The 16,995-nt window shown below is 38.5% G+C and overlaps 1 protein-coding gene across 2 annotated transcripts; it reads left to right on the top strand.

The window, feature by feature from the left end:
* The first annotated feature begins 227 nt into the window (after positions 1-227).
* On the top strand, positions 228-16,904 carry klhl15 (kelch-like family member 15). Of its 2 annotated transcripts, none has more exons than XM_059968091.1 (4): positions 228-303; positions 2,396-2,520; positions 9,305-10,016; positions 15,613-16,904. In XM_059968091.1, the coding sequence occupies exons 1-4, from the start codon at positions 295-297 to the stop codon at positions 16,720-16,722; spliced, it is 1,956 nt and encodes a 651-aa protein (XP_059824074.1). In that variant the 5' UTR covers positions 228-294; the 3' UTR covers positions 16,723-16,904. The 2 variants fall into 2 exon arrangements, with proteins under 2 accessions (XP_059824074.1, XP_059824076.1); XM_059968093.1 differs by lacking the exon at positions 228-303 and adding an exon at positions 316-466.
* Positions 16,905-16,995: the final 91 nt, after the last annotated feature.

The following is a 16,995-nucleotide window of genomic DNA, read 5'->3' on the forward strand; positions in this document are numbered from 1 at the left end:
TGCTCCATGACCCGCCAACTCCTCCCCCTCCCCTCTCCTTCCCTCCTCTCCCCTGCCCCTTCTCCCCTCTACTCTCTCCCCAACCCACCCCCCATATCTCCTGCTCCACATTCCCTCGCCGCAATTGCTTTTCCCCGCTCCACTCTTTCCTTCCGCTCCTCCCTGTTCCCCCCGCGGAGCTGGAACTCCGCTCTGTCACTCTGACCCCGACCCCGGGCCCACGGAAGTGTTTCCTCTTGTTTTGGTCCGTTTGCTGGAAGTGACGTCAGGTGGTGCAGGTCGGTGCAAGAGAAGATGGCGGCGGTGGGTTGGAGCTGACACTCAGTTGGGGGGGGTGGGGGGGTAACGGTGTTGACTTCATTGTCGGCCGAGATAGTGGAGCGAGAATGCCGACGCAGACCCCTCCGTGATTCGCGGTTAGAAGGAGGGGTGATTTGTGTGTAAGGAGCGGCGGCTACTGATGTTGGTGAGTGGAGTGGAGGGGAGCGGAGCGGGAGTCGGAAGCATCCACTTGGGAAGAGTTGCCCTTCTCAGTGTAAAACCACTACTGGGACGAGATTAATTGGTCTCAGATCTCAATTAAAACACGCCGCTTCATTTTACCTGAAGAGGAAAGAGATTTGGTGGCGAAGAATGGGGGGGGGGGGGTTAACTTGGAGACAAGTTTGTTTTTAGAAAAAACCCTTTCTTCTTGACTCAAGCGGTCATATGGAAGTATTTAAAATGAAAGTTTATTCAAGTCTTTTCTGAGGTAAAAGTAAATCTTAATATCTCTGAACATGGCCGGGATCATCCAACCCTCTGGCACGTGTTTCTCTTTTATGACTGAGTTTTGAAGTGTAAATGTTTATTTCGGCGTTTAACAAATTTCAAGAAAGCTGAAGAGATTTTAAGACTGGTAGATAATTAATCCACAGTATTAGCATTTGTGGCGTCCAGAAGTGCATACTGTAAAGAACAACGTTTGTACTGTGATTATGAAGACACTAAAATTAAACGTTTTTCAAATGTCTTTCAATTTCTGATTACAGGGATGATCCTGCTGAGGAAAAATTAAGATAGGGAGTCTGAATCCCAAATGCCCTTGAATGTGTCATTTGCACTTTTTATAGTGTGGGTAGATACTGTCTGAGTGGTGGGGTATACATACATCTCTACCAAAGGAGGTGAAAGTCTCTCCTTCCTTCTGCTAGCCTGTGTGTCGCTGTTGGGCAAGGTGTAGCACCTGCTTAGCCCACCCCGATCAGTGTCACATGAAGCCATGGGGGCAGTTGCCGGATGGTTGTAGGAGCAGTCAATGCATATCACAAGTACTGGTTATGTGGCCACTGACGCTGGACACGATAATGACTGGGGCCACCCATCTTGTAAAGAAAAGACACTGCCCAGAAGAAGGCAATGGCAAGCCACATCAGTGGAAAAATTTGCCCAGAGCTCTCATGGTCACGAGACCATGATTACCCACTTCATACAACATGGCACATGGCGATGGGACATTATCATTGTCAATATGCTGCTTGGATGCATTTATTCCATCATGTATGTAGGAAGTTTGAAATAGTGCTCACATAATGTTCAGCTTAAAAATGAGATTTTATCAGCACTATTAAGATGGAACTTATGCTAAGTTGACCATATTAAGTACATTTTCAAACACTTGTAACGAAGTATACAGATGGAAATAACAGTAAACTGACACAACTTGAGTTAGGTGATTGCATTGTTTCTTGGGTTCCTTTAGCAAATCTGACATAGTTTTTATGCATATGACTATTCATTGAGCATATGACTTGGGAGCAGGAGTAGGTTATTCAGCTTCTGAAGTCTATTCCCCTATTTCAATACTGTCTAATGGCAATCTCGACTCCATTTTCCTGCCTAGCCTTCATAAACTTCAAAGTTACCTGATCTTTGTCTTAAAAATATTCAGAACTCTCTGGATATTCTGAGAGAAGGATTCAAATCTGTGTTCCAAAGATTTATGTTCCTCAGAGGGGGGAAAATATACCTCATCAGTTTTAAAAGCCTGGCCCCCTTATTTTTAACAGTGATCGCTTGTTCTGGATTTTATCCTTAGAGGAGACATCTGTGCATGCCCGTCAGAACATTTCATGATCTTGTTAATCTTGCTTTAGCAGTTTTGGGACTATTGATTAAGGTTAGATTGGATTGTTTTCCTGCCTGTGATTTCATCTCCAGTTAGGGAATAAAAAGCCACATGGGCCAGGTATGAAATAGCTGCAAACAAGTACAAACTCATTAGCAAGGAGGAGGGGAAAAATGAGGCTGTACATGTGATGGATGTTTTTCTCTGTAGCTGTAAGGGCTATCTATTTGAATGTAAGTAGGGAAATGTTTTAGTATATATGTTAATTTTTCTGGCCCTCCCATGCAGGAGCCGCTTGATAGCACGGAGCCTCTTTTAGGCAGGAGTACGGGACGATCAGGTCTGAGGACCCCGTCACGAATTCCGCCGATGTCACTACACACGTGTCCAACAGAAGGTGCACTTGCAGCAAGGTGAGATTACTATGGGTATTTCCTCTGAATGAGAATGTATCTTTATCTTAACAGCAGCCCAGGTAAGAACTGAGAGTTATTTACTCCTGGTTTTTGGGACAGCTGGGAACTATGGCTCTGATGTCAATGTTGTTCCCTTGCCCTTCCTCCTCAAATGGTCCCGTGAGATTGTGGGTGACTTTCTACTCAGCTCCCACTGGCTAAATGTCAGACAATTAAAAAAATCAAGTAATCAGAAATAACACCTAATCATTAAGCATGCAAATGATTTAGTATACATGCTATTTGTAGGTACCAGATGTGGATGATGTATATACTATTTCTTCATGCTCCTTCAACTTTCTGACCTATTTTGAAATCTGTTGGTAACAGTTGAAATTTGTCGTGTTGTTAGGTACCTTCTGAAGGCAGCCTCAAATCTTACTGTATATGGAACTTTTAACTGCTTCTATCTTTCTCATTAATGTGCCTCCAAACTGAAAGAAAAGCATCAATGTGAAAGTTTGTGCATGCTATTTTCTCCAATACAATGCATTCCAAGGTAGGGCAATGGCCACATATAAAAAATGAGAATGAATGAGTTGTTCTTGGCCTTTTGGAGACAAGATAACCTTTGCCTGTATTGAGATGGTACACGTACTCCATATGCATGAAAAATTTGGACAATTGTGAAAGTTGTTCGTTTCCAAATTCCACCGTCTGCAAAAGAATGCAAAACGTTAAGCAAGCTGTGCAGTTAATTTTATATAGAAAATATAACTTGTAGAAAAAATGAATTAGAAAGGAACTACCAAAAGTATTAACATTTACATTAAATGTGGAAAGCAGATGACTGCCTTACTGCAGGTATATCTGAAAATGGCTTGGGGATAAGTGAGAGAATGTAATGGATTCTGGTTGTGAACAATGGGAAGTTGAAATTGCTTTTCATTGCAAGAGAACTGTATAGGTCTTTTTGTGAGACTACAAGGAGAAATGCATACAGTTTTGGTCTCTTATTTAAGGAAAAGTGTACTGTTTGATCATGTGCCACCTTTTTTAGTGTTGTTCTGTTATGCTAACTTTAATGATAATAGCTAATTAATAGCACTCTTTGTTTAAGGTGATGAACAACTAAGTTAATCTGCCCCAAGCAGTGCAAGAGCTCTTTTCTGTGTGGTGACTCACACATTATTTCCTTTCCAGGCTGGAGCAGAGACCCATAAGTTGTTTTCATAACTGCTGAAACATTTGAGATCAAGAAAGGCAACAGCATTTCAAGGAGAATTTGAATTCAGAAACTGAGAGATGTTAACTAATTCATTTTGAAAACAATTCCTTCTATAAAGCAGTTAAAATAGCATTACAAGTTTGGAAACTGAAATGTTGTTTTGAATTCTGCAGTATGTTTTGCAATACAATTAATGGAATAATCTTTCATTTACAGCTGTAAAAGTTACTTTTCAACAACTTTACTTGTTACTAATGGTAGACCATATAAATGAAGTCACCTTGAATAGCATTTCTCTGCATTTGAGGCTTTGTGTTCACAGTAGAGGTGGACAATAGTTGAGCTTTCTTTTAAGAATACGCTAAAAAATGATTATATGGGCAAGACACTGCTGACCTGTATCCCAGTAAGAACTATTGTTCGTTTGTATTAGAAAGAATAATTAGCCTGCTTGATCTCACTACTTGAAAACACAAATTACATCCCCTTTAGTTAGCTTATTATTTTTTTCAGTGTAACTATAAAGCGCAAAGCAGTACAGCACAGTACAGGCCCTTTGGCTCATGATGTTGTGCCAATGTTTTAACCTCCTCTGAAGATCAATGTAACGCTTAGCCCATAGCCCACCATTTTTCTTTCATCCATGTGCATATTTAAGAGTCTATTAAATGTCCCTAATGTATCTGCCCGTACAACCACCCGGATAGCACATTCCACCACCTTTCCACTCTATGTGAAAGCCTTACCGCTGACAACCCGCCCATACTTTCTTCCAGTCACCTTAAAATTCTGCTCCTTTCGTATTAGCCATTCTCTGGGGATAAAAGTCTGTGGCTGTCCACTTGATCTATGCTTCTTGTATGCGTTTGATCTATGCCTATTATCATCTTGTATGCATCTATCAAGTCACCTTATCCTCTTTTGCTCCAAAGAGAAAAGGTCTAGTTCATTCAACTTGTCCTCATTAGATATGCTCCCCAATCCAGGCAGCATCTTAATAAATCTCATCTGCACCTCTAAACCTTCCAAATCCTTCCAATAATGAGGGCAACCAGAATAGAACACAATATTCTGACCAGAGTTTTATAGAGTTGTAATATTACATTGCGATTTTTGAACTTAATCCCCTGAATAATGAAGACCAGCACACCATATGCGAGCTTACTACCCTATCAACTTGTGTAGCAACTTTGAGAGATCTCTGGACATGGACACCAAGATGCCTCTGTTCCTCCACGCTGCTAGGAATCCTGTTATTAACCCAGTATTCTGCCATCAGGTTTGACCTTCCAAAATGTATTATTTCACGCTTTTTCCAGGTTAAACTCCCATCTGCCACTTTTCAGCCAAACTCTGCACCCTGTTAATATCCCATTGTAATCCTTGACAACATTTACACTATCCACAACACCAGCTTTTGTGTTATCTGCAGACTTACTGTAACACACCCTTCCACTTCCTCATCCAAACCATTTAAAAAGATCACAAAGAGCAGTTGTCCTAGAACATTTCCCTGTGGATCATGACTGATCACCAACCTCCAGGCAGAATACACCCCCCTCTGCTTTCTGTGGCAAGCCAATTCTGAATCTACAGTCAAGTTTCTTGGATCCCACAACTGACTTTGACAAAAGCCTTACTAAAGTACATATACATCATATTCATTGCTTTGCCTTCATCATCATGCTTTGTCACTTCCTCAAAAAATTCACAACCTCCCTCTCACAAAACCATGTTGGCCATCCCTAATCAATTTCACCAAATGCTCATAAATCCAGTCTCTAAGAATCTTCTCCATTAATTTGCCTACCACTGATGTAAGACTCACTGGCTTATAATTCCCAGGATCATCCCTGTTACCTTTCTTGAACAAAGGAATAACATTTGCCAGCCTCCAATAATCTGGTACTACTCCTGGGGAAGAGGAATAAAAATTCTAGCTTATTCGCCTCTCAATTCTGCAAACCCGAAAGCTTTATTCTTTTCTCTCCAGGCCTTTGTGCTTCTTTCTTTGTCCCTTCCCTTGTAAACCACAGTGTTTTGAAGTTGTCTTGCAAATCTTGTTATCTATTCCAATATATTTCAAAATATTAAGACCAATCTCTTGACAATGTTTTTAGTTTGTTTCATCCCCATCACTGAAAGTTCTTGCCCAGATTGGTAGCAACTTTTTAAATGCCTTGAACTTTACTTGGTTTAAACTGTAGATGTGAGCTACTGTAAAATAGAGATTGTAGCATAGTGGTTTCTTACTCGTTGACAATGAAAATGGTTGTGCTAAGTAGTTGGATTCTAATTCTAATGATTGCACAAGTCCATCTTCCTTCACAGAAGGTGCCTTGTTTATTACAATTAAAGCCATTGTCCCTGTCATTGGCTGAATCAAAGGTGGTGACAAATCAGCATATTAGAGTGATCTAAAAATCTGGCTGAGTGGTGCCACACCAACAACATCTCGCTCGATGTCAGCAAGACTAAGGAGTTGATTATTGGCTACAGGAGGAGGAAGCCAGAAGTTTTGAAGCCAGTTCTCATTGAGGGATCCGCTAAATTCCTCAGTGATATTTCAGAGGATCTGTCCTGGGTCCAGCACACAAGTGTAATTACAAAGAAAGCACAACAGCACCTCTACCTTCTTAGAAGCTTGTAAAGATTCGGCATGTCATTTGAAACTTTGACTAACTACTATAGATGCACGGTGGAGAGAGAGTATGTTGACTGAGTGCATCATGGCTTGTTAGGAAACACCAATGCCTTTGAACAGAAAAGCCCTACAGAAAGTAGTGGATACAACCCAGTCCATCATGGGTAAAGCCCTCCCCACCATTGATCACATCTACAAGGAGAGCTGTCACAGGAAAGCAACATTTATCATCCAGGGCCCCCACCATCCAGGTCATGATCTCGTCTCACTGCAGCCATCAGGAAGAAGGTAAAAGAGTTTCAGGAACAGTTATCAACCCTCAACAATCAAGCTCTTGAACTAGAGGGGAAAACTTCACTCACTCCAACACTGAACTGTTCTCATAACCTATGGACTCACTTTCAAGGACTCTTTATCTCATATTCTAAATATTTGTTTATTTAGGATTCTGTTTTGTATTTGCACAGTTTGCTATCTTTTGCTTATTGGTTGACCATCTTCTATGTGGTTTTTAATTGATTCTTAAGGTGTTTCTGCGTCTCTACAGTGAATGCCTATAAGACAATGAATCTCAAGGTTGTATATGTACTTTGATCATTTTCTTTGAACTTTATTTTTTTCCTGAACTAGCCACAATGAAAGCTTCCAAACCCTTTTAAGAATCAAAGATGAAAAGTGAAATGTAGATAATTTCTCTGGAAAATAAATGGATGGAAGTCGAAGTCAATCCATTTATCTTGTACTGCTAGCCAAAAATACCTTCTTTTTGCTGTGGTTTGTTAAGCATTTCAAATGATTAGCAGTTAAAATTGCAGCAAATTTGCTGTTGTTTTCTTTTCAGATGAAGCAGTGTTTATTTGTTGACATGGTTTACGATCAAACTGGCTTTTTTCCTGTTACTGGTAAATGCAATTTTTTTAAATTCTCATTGCCTCTTCTGCCCCCCCCCCCCCAACCAATGAACTTGATGAGTAATATTTGAGTTTAAATCTGGAAAATGAATGAAATACCAAAGGATAAAATATTCTTTATATATTTAGCACTTCCAAATTCACAGATTTAGGTACGAGGCTTAAAATCCTAGAGTAGGTCTACAGCTTTCTTCAGCTGAAACATTTAGTTGACAAATGAAATTCAAAAACTGAGGTGCCATTGTGAAAGGTGCTCTTATTTCTTACAATAATGGCCTGAATTATGGTTTCCTGCAGATCCGCTAAATGAGAAACCCATGTCAAATTTCTGAAAAATGGACTTAGGCTGGATTGACTAGCCAGTATCGACTTTGCTTTCAGATAAATATTTCTGATATCCAGTCCCTTTTTTGGGGCCTGGTAAATTTGCTGGTCTTGATTGATATTCTGCTGAAACTACATAATTTGGCTCAGCCAGCTCATTAGCACTCTTGAGCAGCCTTAGTGGAATTGTGCAGGTGTTGGCACTAGATTAAATTTGGATGAGTTTAACTGTGGTGTTTCATAACTGAATAGCCTACACAGAAACTCACGCATGAACAGAAAGAGGAGCCAGAAGATGACCTCAGAATGGAGCTCTGAAGTCAATGTTGAAGAAAGGAAATAGCATCTTATGATATTAGATATGAAATTTCTGAATTTCACATTTTAATGTCTGTGAGAAGGGAGAGCGGGCTAGCATTTACTAGAGGAAAGGGACAGAAGGGCAGGGAGATCATCCCAAATTAGTTGCAGGTCATTATTATTGTTTTTTATATGTCACCTGTCAATGGACCAAAACGCCAACAGTAAAAACTCACAACCAAAGGGAATTCGCAACAATCAAAGAACTGAAACAATATGGACCTTACAGCACTTTTGCTGATGAGACCAGAGTAGCAAACACCTGCCAAGTCTGAATATAGTCTGTGGTTTGCCGGGCCTTGGGAAATCTCTTCAGCATTAAATTCAAATTGTTGCCAAACTCTGAGGAACTGAGCCATAGAAACATGATGATGTTTCATTTTCTCTTCAGTAGATATTTCTTGGATGCTCTGGTTAAACAGTAATTGGTTGAGATAGAATAATGTCCATTTACTATTTTAATTGATTAATTCCCATTCTTCTGTACTGGCTTTACGATGTGAACAATGTTGAATCCCTTTTAGGAAATAGTGAGAATTTCAAGTGATTAGACACATCACAGTCATCTGATGAATCCTCAGGAGCAGTTAAATAATTTATGACTGTTGCTATCATTAAAGATATTTTTGCATTGTACCCACCCCCTTGGCAACTGTCCTTCTAAGCATGTTTCAGTATACCGTTGAAAGGTGCATGGCACACTTCTTGTGCTGAAAGATCACTGATTTCTTATTGTTGGTAATGAGAGTAAATTGGCTGCTTAACTAACCTTCATTCTAGTTGTGATTGATTTGAATAGAATAAACAAAAATCATTTGGATGATGATATCTTAGTTCATTGGTCCAGGTGCTGAAATTCTGATCTCTTAAACGTACTGACAGTGATCACCGCATATATTGACACTGAGCCATCTGAATACAAGCTGATTATGAGTTAGCACTGAAGTAAGCAATATACAGTATGTGCAAATGACATTGATCGCAAGTAGTTTGGATGTAAACTAATGTTAATAAGCACTGCAAATGATAATTGGCAAGTTTGATATCCCATGAATTTATTTTGGTATTTGACAATCCATTTAGTTGCTGATATTAAGAATGAGAACTGTATTATTTATGGTTAAAAACATTTTTTAATTTAACATAATACTTCTGTTTGGTAGGGAATTACCTATGCAAAATGTAACCATTAACTTGAATATTAAACCAGAAATTTTAAATATGCTGTGATTAATATAAAGTGTGGGCTTGGGGACAAGCCAGTAACTGCAAATTCTTTAAATATGTTCATCTTACCTTGATGAATATTAAGATTCAGTCTCTTGTCTGTTTCAGGGTTTTAATGGCTGGAAACGTGGATGTGTACAACTCTACTGTTCATGACTCCTGCGTCTCTTCAGGGTTTAAAACCCTATATGAGGAGCGATTGTTATTTGATGTCACACTAGTTATCGAGGATCACCAGTTTCAGGCTCACAAGGCACTATTGGCTACTCAGAGTGACTACTTTCGAATAATGTTCACAGCTGACATGAGGGAGCGGGACCAGAACAAGATTCACCTTAAAGGACTCACTCCTACAGGCTTTAGTCATGTCCTTCAATTTATGTATTATGGCTCCATTGAACTGAATATGAGCACTGTCCATGAGATTCTTCAGGCAGCAATGTATGTCCAGTTAACTGAGGTCGTGAAATTTTGCTGTTCTTTCCTTTTGTCAAAAATCTGCTTGGACAACTGTGCAGAAATCATGCGACTTTTAGATGATTTCAGTGTTAATATAGATGGTATCCAAGAACAACTGGACAAGTTTCTACTCGAGAATTTCGTGCCACTCATGTCCAGAGCTGATTTTCTGTCCTACTTGAGTGTTGAAAAGCTCTTGATGTGTTTGGAAAATGACCAGTTGAGCCGATTCCCAGAGATTGAGCTCTTCGAGGCAGCACAGGCCTGGCTGCGACACGACAGAAGTCGTTGGAGGCACACAGATACCATTGTTCAAAATGTCAGGTTTTGTCTGATGAATACCACAAACGTTTTGGAAAAGGTTAGTATGTTTGAGAGCGGTACCCAAGTCACAGCACTTAGGCTAGACCATTGTGTACTGTGAGGAAATCATCAGTCAGGATCCATTTATTCTTTACTTTAGCTAGCTGATTTATTATAATTAGCAATTACTCTTTGTCTTTCGCTTTTTAGCTAGTGTGGATTATAAAGGTTTCTGATGTCACATGGTGAGGAAATGTCAAGAAAGGTATTTCATCACGTGCCAGGAATTAAGTAACTATTTTTCACAAGAATATGGATCAAAGTGCTTTGGGTGCAACATTTTATAACATTGATTTCTGGTTAAGTTTAGGAGAGGAACTAGTATGAATGGTACCTCAGTGAGAGTTTTCACATTGAGTTTTTTTTAAACAGTAAATGCTCAGCTTCAATTGTTTTTTCAAGCTAGAGGGATTCTTCTTTCTCACCCGTTCTTCATTGTGAATGATAGTATAGACACCTAGGATTCTGGAGATGTCGATTCTACCAAGCCTTTTAGCTGCTGGTGCTTTGATATTTTCACCACTTGGAACTGGGTTTGAACCAGAATGGATATTTATCACCCTCAATTAGAAATACTATCATATCGTATAATGTAGTGACAAGTGCAAAGAAACTATTATTGGTTATAAGTCCAAAGAATCGTTTAAAATGATTAATGATTAGATCATGAAATCTCTATAAAAATAAGTTCTTCTTTGGCTTTGGTTATCTAGAGTTTATGGATTACGGGCATTTTGTGAAACCAATTGAACTAGAAATACTTTCCTAACTTTTAATAAAAAAGATACATTGCTGTCCAACAGCCATTTAATCTTTATCCTTCTGCAGTTTAGTGAAAGTCCTGTCGTTTTGCAGTCCAGCTCTGTGTAGTGGACTTTTATTTAAATTCGAATCCAGGAGAGCCCTTGTAATAATGTCTCCAATTAGACAAGAATTTTTGCCTAGCACATCTGCTTGGAGATGTTCCGTTTGTTTTTAATAAGGAGCTTGTTGGTAAACTGCACAGAAACTGCTGTATTTCTGTTCATCATAGCTTTGTGAATTCAGAAGAAAAAGTAATGAATCAAGGTGCCCAATAGTTTTGAATTTTGGCTGATTTTCACAGGATTCATTTCTTATAGTAATGTTAACTTTGAGTAATTTCAATATCCAACAAAATACAATTGACTGTAACATTTATAAATGTAAATTTGGCAAACAAATACAATGCGGTCACTTAAGATTAGTTTTTCCTGTCCAAATTACTGCTTTTCCTGCAGCTGAGCAGATAGGTGTGCAAGATATGTTGTGCAGCCACCTGGTAGAAGATTTGAAGGATTGGTTTGCTGAATGTGTTTCTGCTTTTCTTTCCCTCTGAATTATCAGCACTGTGAGGTAGGGGGACAGCAAAAGGCCTGCACTGTCCACACTCATACTCTTCCATTTTAGTGTCTAAAGTAGCTTCAGTGATCCAGTCCTGTGCAAAGTTTTCTGTTCCTCAACAAAAAACATCTTAAATACATATTTCATAGTACCTTGTACCAGGTGTTTGTATACCAAGCCATGGCCAGCAGCCATGTTCAGATTTAGAATCAGTTGTCCGAACAGGATGACTTCTGCGTCTAGTGATTTACCGAGCAGTTTTTTTTTGGCTGAACATCTAATTGTGCTAAATTGATTACTATGTGTAACATCAGGCTCAGTTTGGTGTAGTATTAAATTTTAATGGTGCTGTTTAATAATGTCCTGCACCCCACAGACCCCAATCTGTGATAAGTTCTTCTGAAGCTAGTGATACATACATGATAGCTCCAATCAAACACTGAACAGTATTCATAGTGACTGCTTGCAGAGAGTAGATTCTGCTGTATCCTCATTCTATCTAAAATCAATGGTGAATGATTGGATAAAGGCCAAAATTTTCTTGTGCAAAAAGAGATTGAGCTTAAGATGATCCCACTAGTCATCAATGGGTGCTACATGTTAGTATTGCTGTTTCTTCAAGTTCAGATTTGGTGTGGTGAAGGGAACCGTTGCTATGCTCGTATTAGTGACTGTAATTTTCATTCATCTTGTATGTGAAAACGTACACGTGATATTGATATAATTACAGAAACTTGAGCAAAATAGATATCTAAGGTTTTTGTTTGGTATTATTGTTTAATGGGGGATGGAAGGGACAAGACACACACTTTTACTCTAATACAGCTCACCTTTTGCAGTAACACACCAGCCGTGTGGCGTGGACTGATACTTCCAGCACACAACACAATGTGGAGAGCATTTGTACTGGGGATACCAACCTAGCCTGTAAGTCTTTGTGCATTTATTTGTAAATAAAATGCAAGCTGTAAGAATGATCAGAGAGCACAATGATTTGTGCGAACTGTGTAATATGATTGGCCAGGGGCTTGATGAAGAAATGCGTAATGCCATAATCTTTAAATCATAATGGCAGATTTATTTTGCTATTTGAGTTATTTTTCTTCCCTCCTCTGGAGTTAATTGACAATGAGAAATATCTTATGCTACCCAGGTGGCATTTGCTGAACACAGTCCTATCTGGAAGCTTAACTGTGACCACATTTACTTTTAGTAGAGGATGTTACTTAATCATACATTTATAAGTGGGCTTGTTAAAATATATTAAAGGTGTTTTCTTTCCACACACAACTGCATTTTTGTGGACCTGAGTGAAAATTTAAATCAAAGTAATCCACAGTGTTCCACAGTCTGTGTTGATTGAGGATCCTAACAAAATTGCATGCTACAGAAATTTGCGATTCTGTCATTAAGATGCTGGCTTCACCATTATTCCATTTTCTCCATGGCTCTCTTACCAGTTTTCTTCCACTCTTGATGCTTATTATTTGTGATCTGATTCAGTGAAAACTTAACAGTACTAGAGGAAATCTTTTTTGGGTATTAAAAAGTTTGTTGTATTTAGATAATGAAGTCAGTTGAATAGTGAGCTGCAGTTTTATAATTAATTCCTTTTTGTTGTCGTCATCCCACCCCCGTCAAATATCAACTGCTTCTAAACTGTGAACACATTTACTAATCTTGGGTTTATTGGTAATAATGAATGATTAATTTCTAACATTAGAAATATAAGGGATGGTTTGGAGCTGAAATAAATGATCCTGATAGGTCAATTTAAATCCATTTTTAGAAATAGACTACTTAACAGTGGTGTTTGAATGGTGCCCTGTGGATTGCATATCTTGTAACTCATTCTTTAATAAATTGACATGCTGGTGTTGTGGAAAATTTAAATGGGCCAGTGATTGAGATTACCAAGGTTGTAAGATGCTTGCAACTTTATCAAAAAGAGACTTCAGGTATCCCCTGACCTTTCAGATTGAGAGTACTGATTGGAATATGGTGCTTTTAAATTCTCATTTGTACAGTGGATGTTACAGGCAAGCACTTAATGCCCTTCCCTGTCTGTCTTGGAGAAGCTGACGGTGAGACTCTAATCCAAGTGGTGAAAGTATTTCAAAAGTGCTATTAGCAATGGAATTCTAAGATACTTACAGTGACAATGAAGTAACAAAAATACATTTTGATGTACAATCCCTTCTGTTTGTATTTTTATGTAAAAACAAATATTTGAGCTCACTCTATAAACTTGCTAGATGTGTGAGAAATACCAGTTTTTAACCTTAGTCCACCAGTGTATTGAGCCAAGGGGTGGAGAAAAAAATCAGCCTGTGCCTCAGTTTTCCATGCGTATCAAGTTGCTTTTGCATACATTAGAAGTTAGATGAAACAGGTTATTGAATTAACTGATGTTGATGTTTGATTGCATCTGTTATCTGGCTTCAACTCAAGATGTTTCAGGAGATATGCTGTTGTCAACATATTGTTTTCCAGTGTTTGATCAGAAGCAGAGGGAAAATAAACTTGCATTGATACTTTTCCATCTGTAGTGAGACTTATCATCTTTATATGGTCATATTCTGATTGATTTTATGTTTTGTATTATGTTTTCAACAACACATTGTTGAATGTTAATTTGCAAACAATGCCAGTCAGGTGGAAAATTTGCCCATAATTTCATTTTTAAAGACATCCTAAGCTTTTCATTTAGTCTGCAAGTATTTGAATAATAAAGAATTGTATGAAGTTCTGTGTTTGAAGTTTGATTTATTTCTTGTTTTAAGGAATTAATTGTCAAGTGTCTTTCCTTTTGTTTGAAAGTTCATTCTTGCATCCTACCTCAGATTGATTAGATTTAGTGCAGAGTTTGCAGACAGTCATGTCTTTTGATTCTAACTTAATGGAGTGATTCATGAAAGATGCAGTTTGAAGTGTATAACATTTAAGAATGAGATAAAAGTAATAAATGTGCAATTGACTATAATGCGGTTTTCCATTAGTGGCAATTAGCTATTAGGAACTGCATTGTTCAGTATATTTTGCAGTGTTCCATCCCTTCACTTACTCCCCCACAGATCCTGCATTGTGCTATAAAAGTCTTTCTATTTAATCTATAATTGAAATTGTGTTGTCCATTGATCTGTGAATCCTGAATCATTATTTTGCAAATAATTGTAACTGTGCTTTAAGAAGGAAAAGTTAATCTTGAATTCAGCCAGTTACTATTGAGCATTTCCTTTTTAACTGAGATGCACTTCAATTCATTTCTTTCAGTTTTAATTATCCCAGGTTAAGTTGAAAGTGGTTAGCTATTTGATATTTCTTAATGCATGGGAAAAATTCCAATACCATGATGACTTGATAACTAAACAAAGAATAAAGCATGACTACACAGTTGACAGATATTAAAGTATTGCTCAAACATGAGGAAATCTGCAGATGCTGGAAATTCAAGCAACACACACAAAATGCTAGTGGAATGCAGCAGGCCAGGCAGCATCTATAAGAAGAAGTACATTCAACGTTTTGGGCCGAGACCCTTTATCCTGACGAAACGCCGACTGTACTTCTACCTATAGATGCTGCCTTGCCTGCTGCATTCCACCAGCATCTTGTGTGTGTTGCTTAAAGTATTGCTGACATTGAGGAGGAACCCAAAAACAAGGTATTCATTTTGATCTTTTGTAAATGAGGAATTAATGAGCTTCACATTAAAATAAATATAAAAATGAGTACATCTTATAGATGATGTTATAAGATGAACTTATATATTCTTCGTTAGATTTCAGTTTCCCATATATTGACTATTTACATTTGTAAAGTTGTTCAGGAAAGTAATGAGAAAGTTTCTATTTTCTGTAACAGATCCAAAATTGTCACAAACATCGGAATAATGTGTTAAGTAATTATATTTTGGAACTATTTATTCAGTGTCCTTGTTTGTAATTTACTCTGCATTCTGCCGTTACCTAGTGTGTAAAAGCTGGATTGCAATGTTAGTAAGTATCCATTTTGGTCTGACCTAAAATTGTCCAGCCATGAAACATAATACTTTGGTGGATTGCTGATATGAATTTTTTTTGGACAATGATTTACTTTTGTTAAGCATTAACCAGATGGGGATTGATAACCAGTGCTATACTGGTTGCCGTGTAAGTGCATCATTTGAACTTGATTTTTCTTTTTTTAAAAATAAGTGTCATCGTTTTATTGTACCTTCTGATTTTTCTCAGGTAAAAACATCCGAATTTTATCGCTACTCACGGCAGCTTCGTTTTGAGGTTGAGCAGGCTTTAAGCTACTTTCAGAACGTGAATCAGCAGCCACTTTTGGAGATGAAATCTAACCGCATTCGCTCTGCTAGGGCGCAGACTGCAGTTTTCCGAGGGATGATTGGACACAGCATGGTAAACAGCAAGATTCTTCTGCTGCACACACCCCGCGTCTGGTGGGAACTAGACGGTCCACAAGTACCACTACGACCTGACTGCCTTGCAGTTGTGAACAACTTTGTGTTTTTGTTGGGAGGGGAAGAGTTGGGTCCCGATGGTGAATTTCATGCTTCCTCCAAAGTCTTCCGGTATGATCCCCGACAAAACTCATGGCTGAGAATGTCAGACATGTCTGTCCCCCGATCTGAATTTGCTGTTGGTATCATTGGGAAATACATCTATGCTGTGGCAGGCAGAACAAGGGATGAAACCTTTTACTCAACTGAACGCTATGATATCACGCAAAACAAATGGGAATTTATTGATCCATATCCAGTTAATAAGTATGGTCACGAAGGAACAGTTCTCAATAGTAAGCTTTACATAACTGGTGGTATAATGTCCTCCTCAACCTCCAAGCAAGTGTGTGTTTTTGATCCCAGTAAAGAAGGTACTGTGGAACAACGGACAAGGAGAACACAAGTGGTTACAACGTGCTGGGAGAATAAAGCTAAAATGAACTATGCACGCTGTTTTCATAAAATGATTGCCCACAATGGGAAACTTTATGTTTTCGGTGGTGTGTGTGTAATATTACGTGCATCGTTTGAGTCCCAGGGCTGTCCATCAACAGAAGTTTATAATCCTGATTCTGATCAGTGGACTATCCTGGCATCAATGCCCATAGGAAGAAGTGGGCATGGGGTGGCAGTTGTTGAAAAGCAGATAATAGTCCTTGGCGGCCTTTGTTACAATGGTCAATACAGTGACTCCATACTTACCTTCGATCCAGAAGAAAATAAATGGAAGGAAGATGAATATCCAAGGATGCCTTGTAAATTGGATGGTTTACAAGTTTGTAGCCTTTACTTTCCTGACTTCATACTGGAGCATGTTCGGCGATGTACCTAAAACATTGCTATGGTTACACAACAAAAATCACCTAAGGAGGGGAAACCATAGTTTTGTTAAGCTTTTGGGGAGAGCAAGTTTTACAGTATTGTAATGGTATTGCCCTCAAAAATTGCAGTTCAGAGTGGTTTGGTTTTCATCTTTATTTTGTGCAGTCAATTCAAATCCATTGTTAATTTTATCCTAATTAATAATCTACTATCTAAGAACTTTTAGTGAGTAAATGTGCACTTGTACAGCTTCTTGACAGGTTGTCTATTCGTGTCCTTGCAC

The sequence above is a fragment of the Hypanus sabinus genome, chromosome 4 (genome assembly GCF_030144855.1).
Source record: "Hypanus sabinus isolate sHypSab1 chromosome 4, sHypSab1.hap1, whole genome shotgun sequence".
Classification (NCBI taxonomy): Eukaryota; Metazoa; Chordata; class Chondrichthyes; order Myliobatiformes; family Dasyatidae; genus Hypanus; species Hypanus sabinus.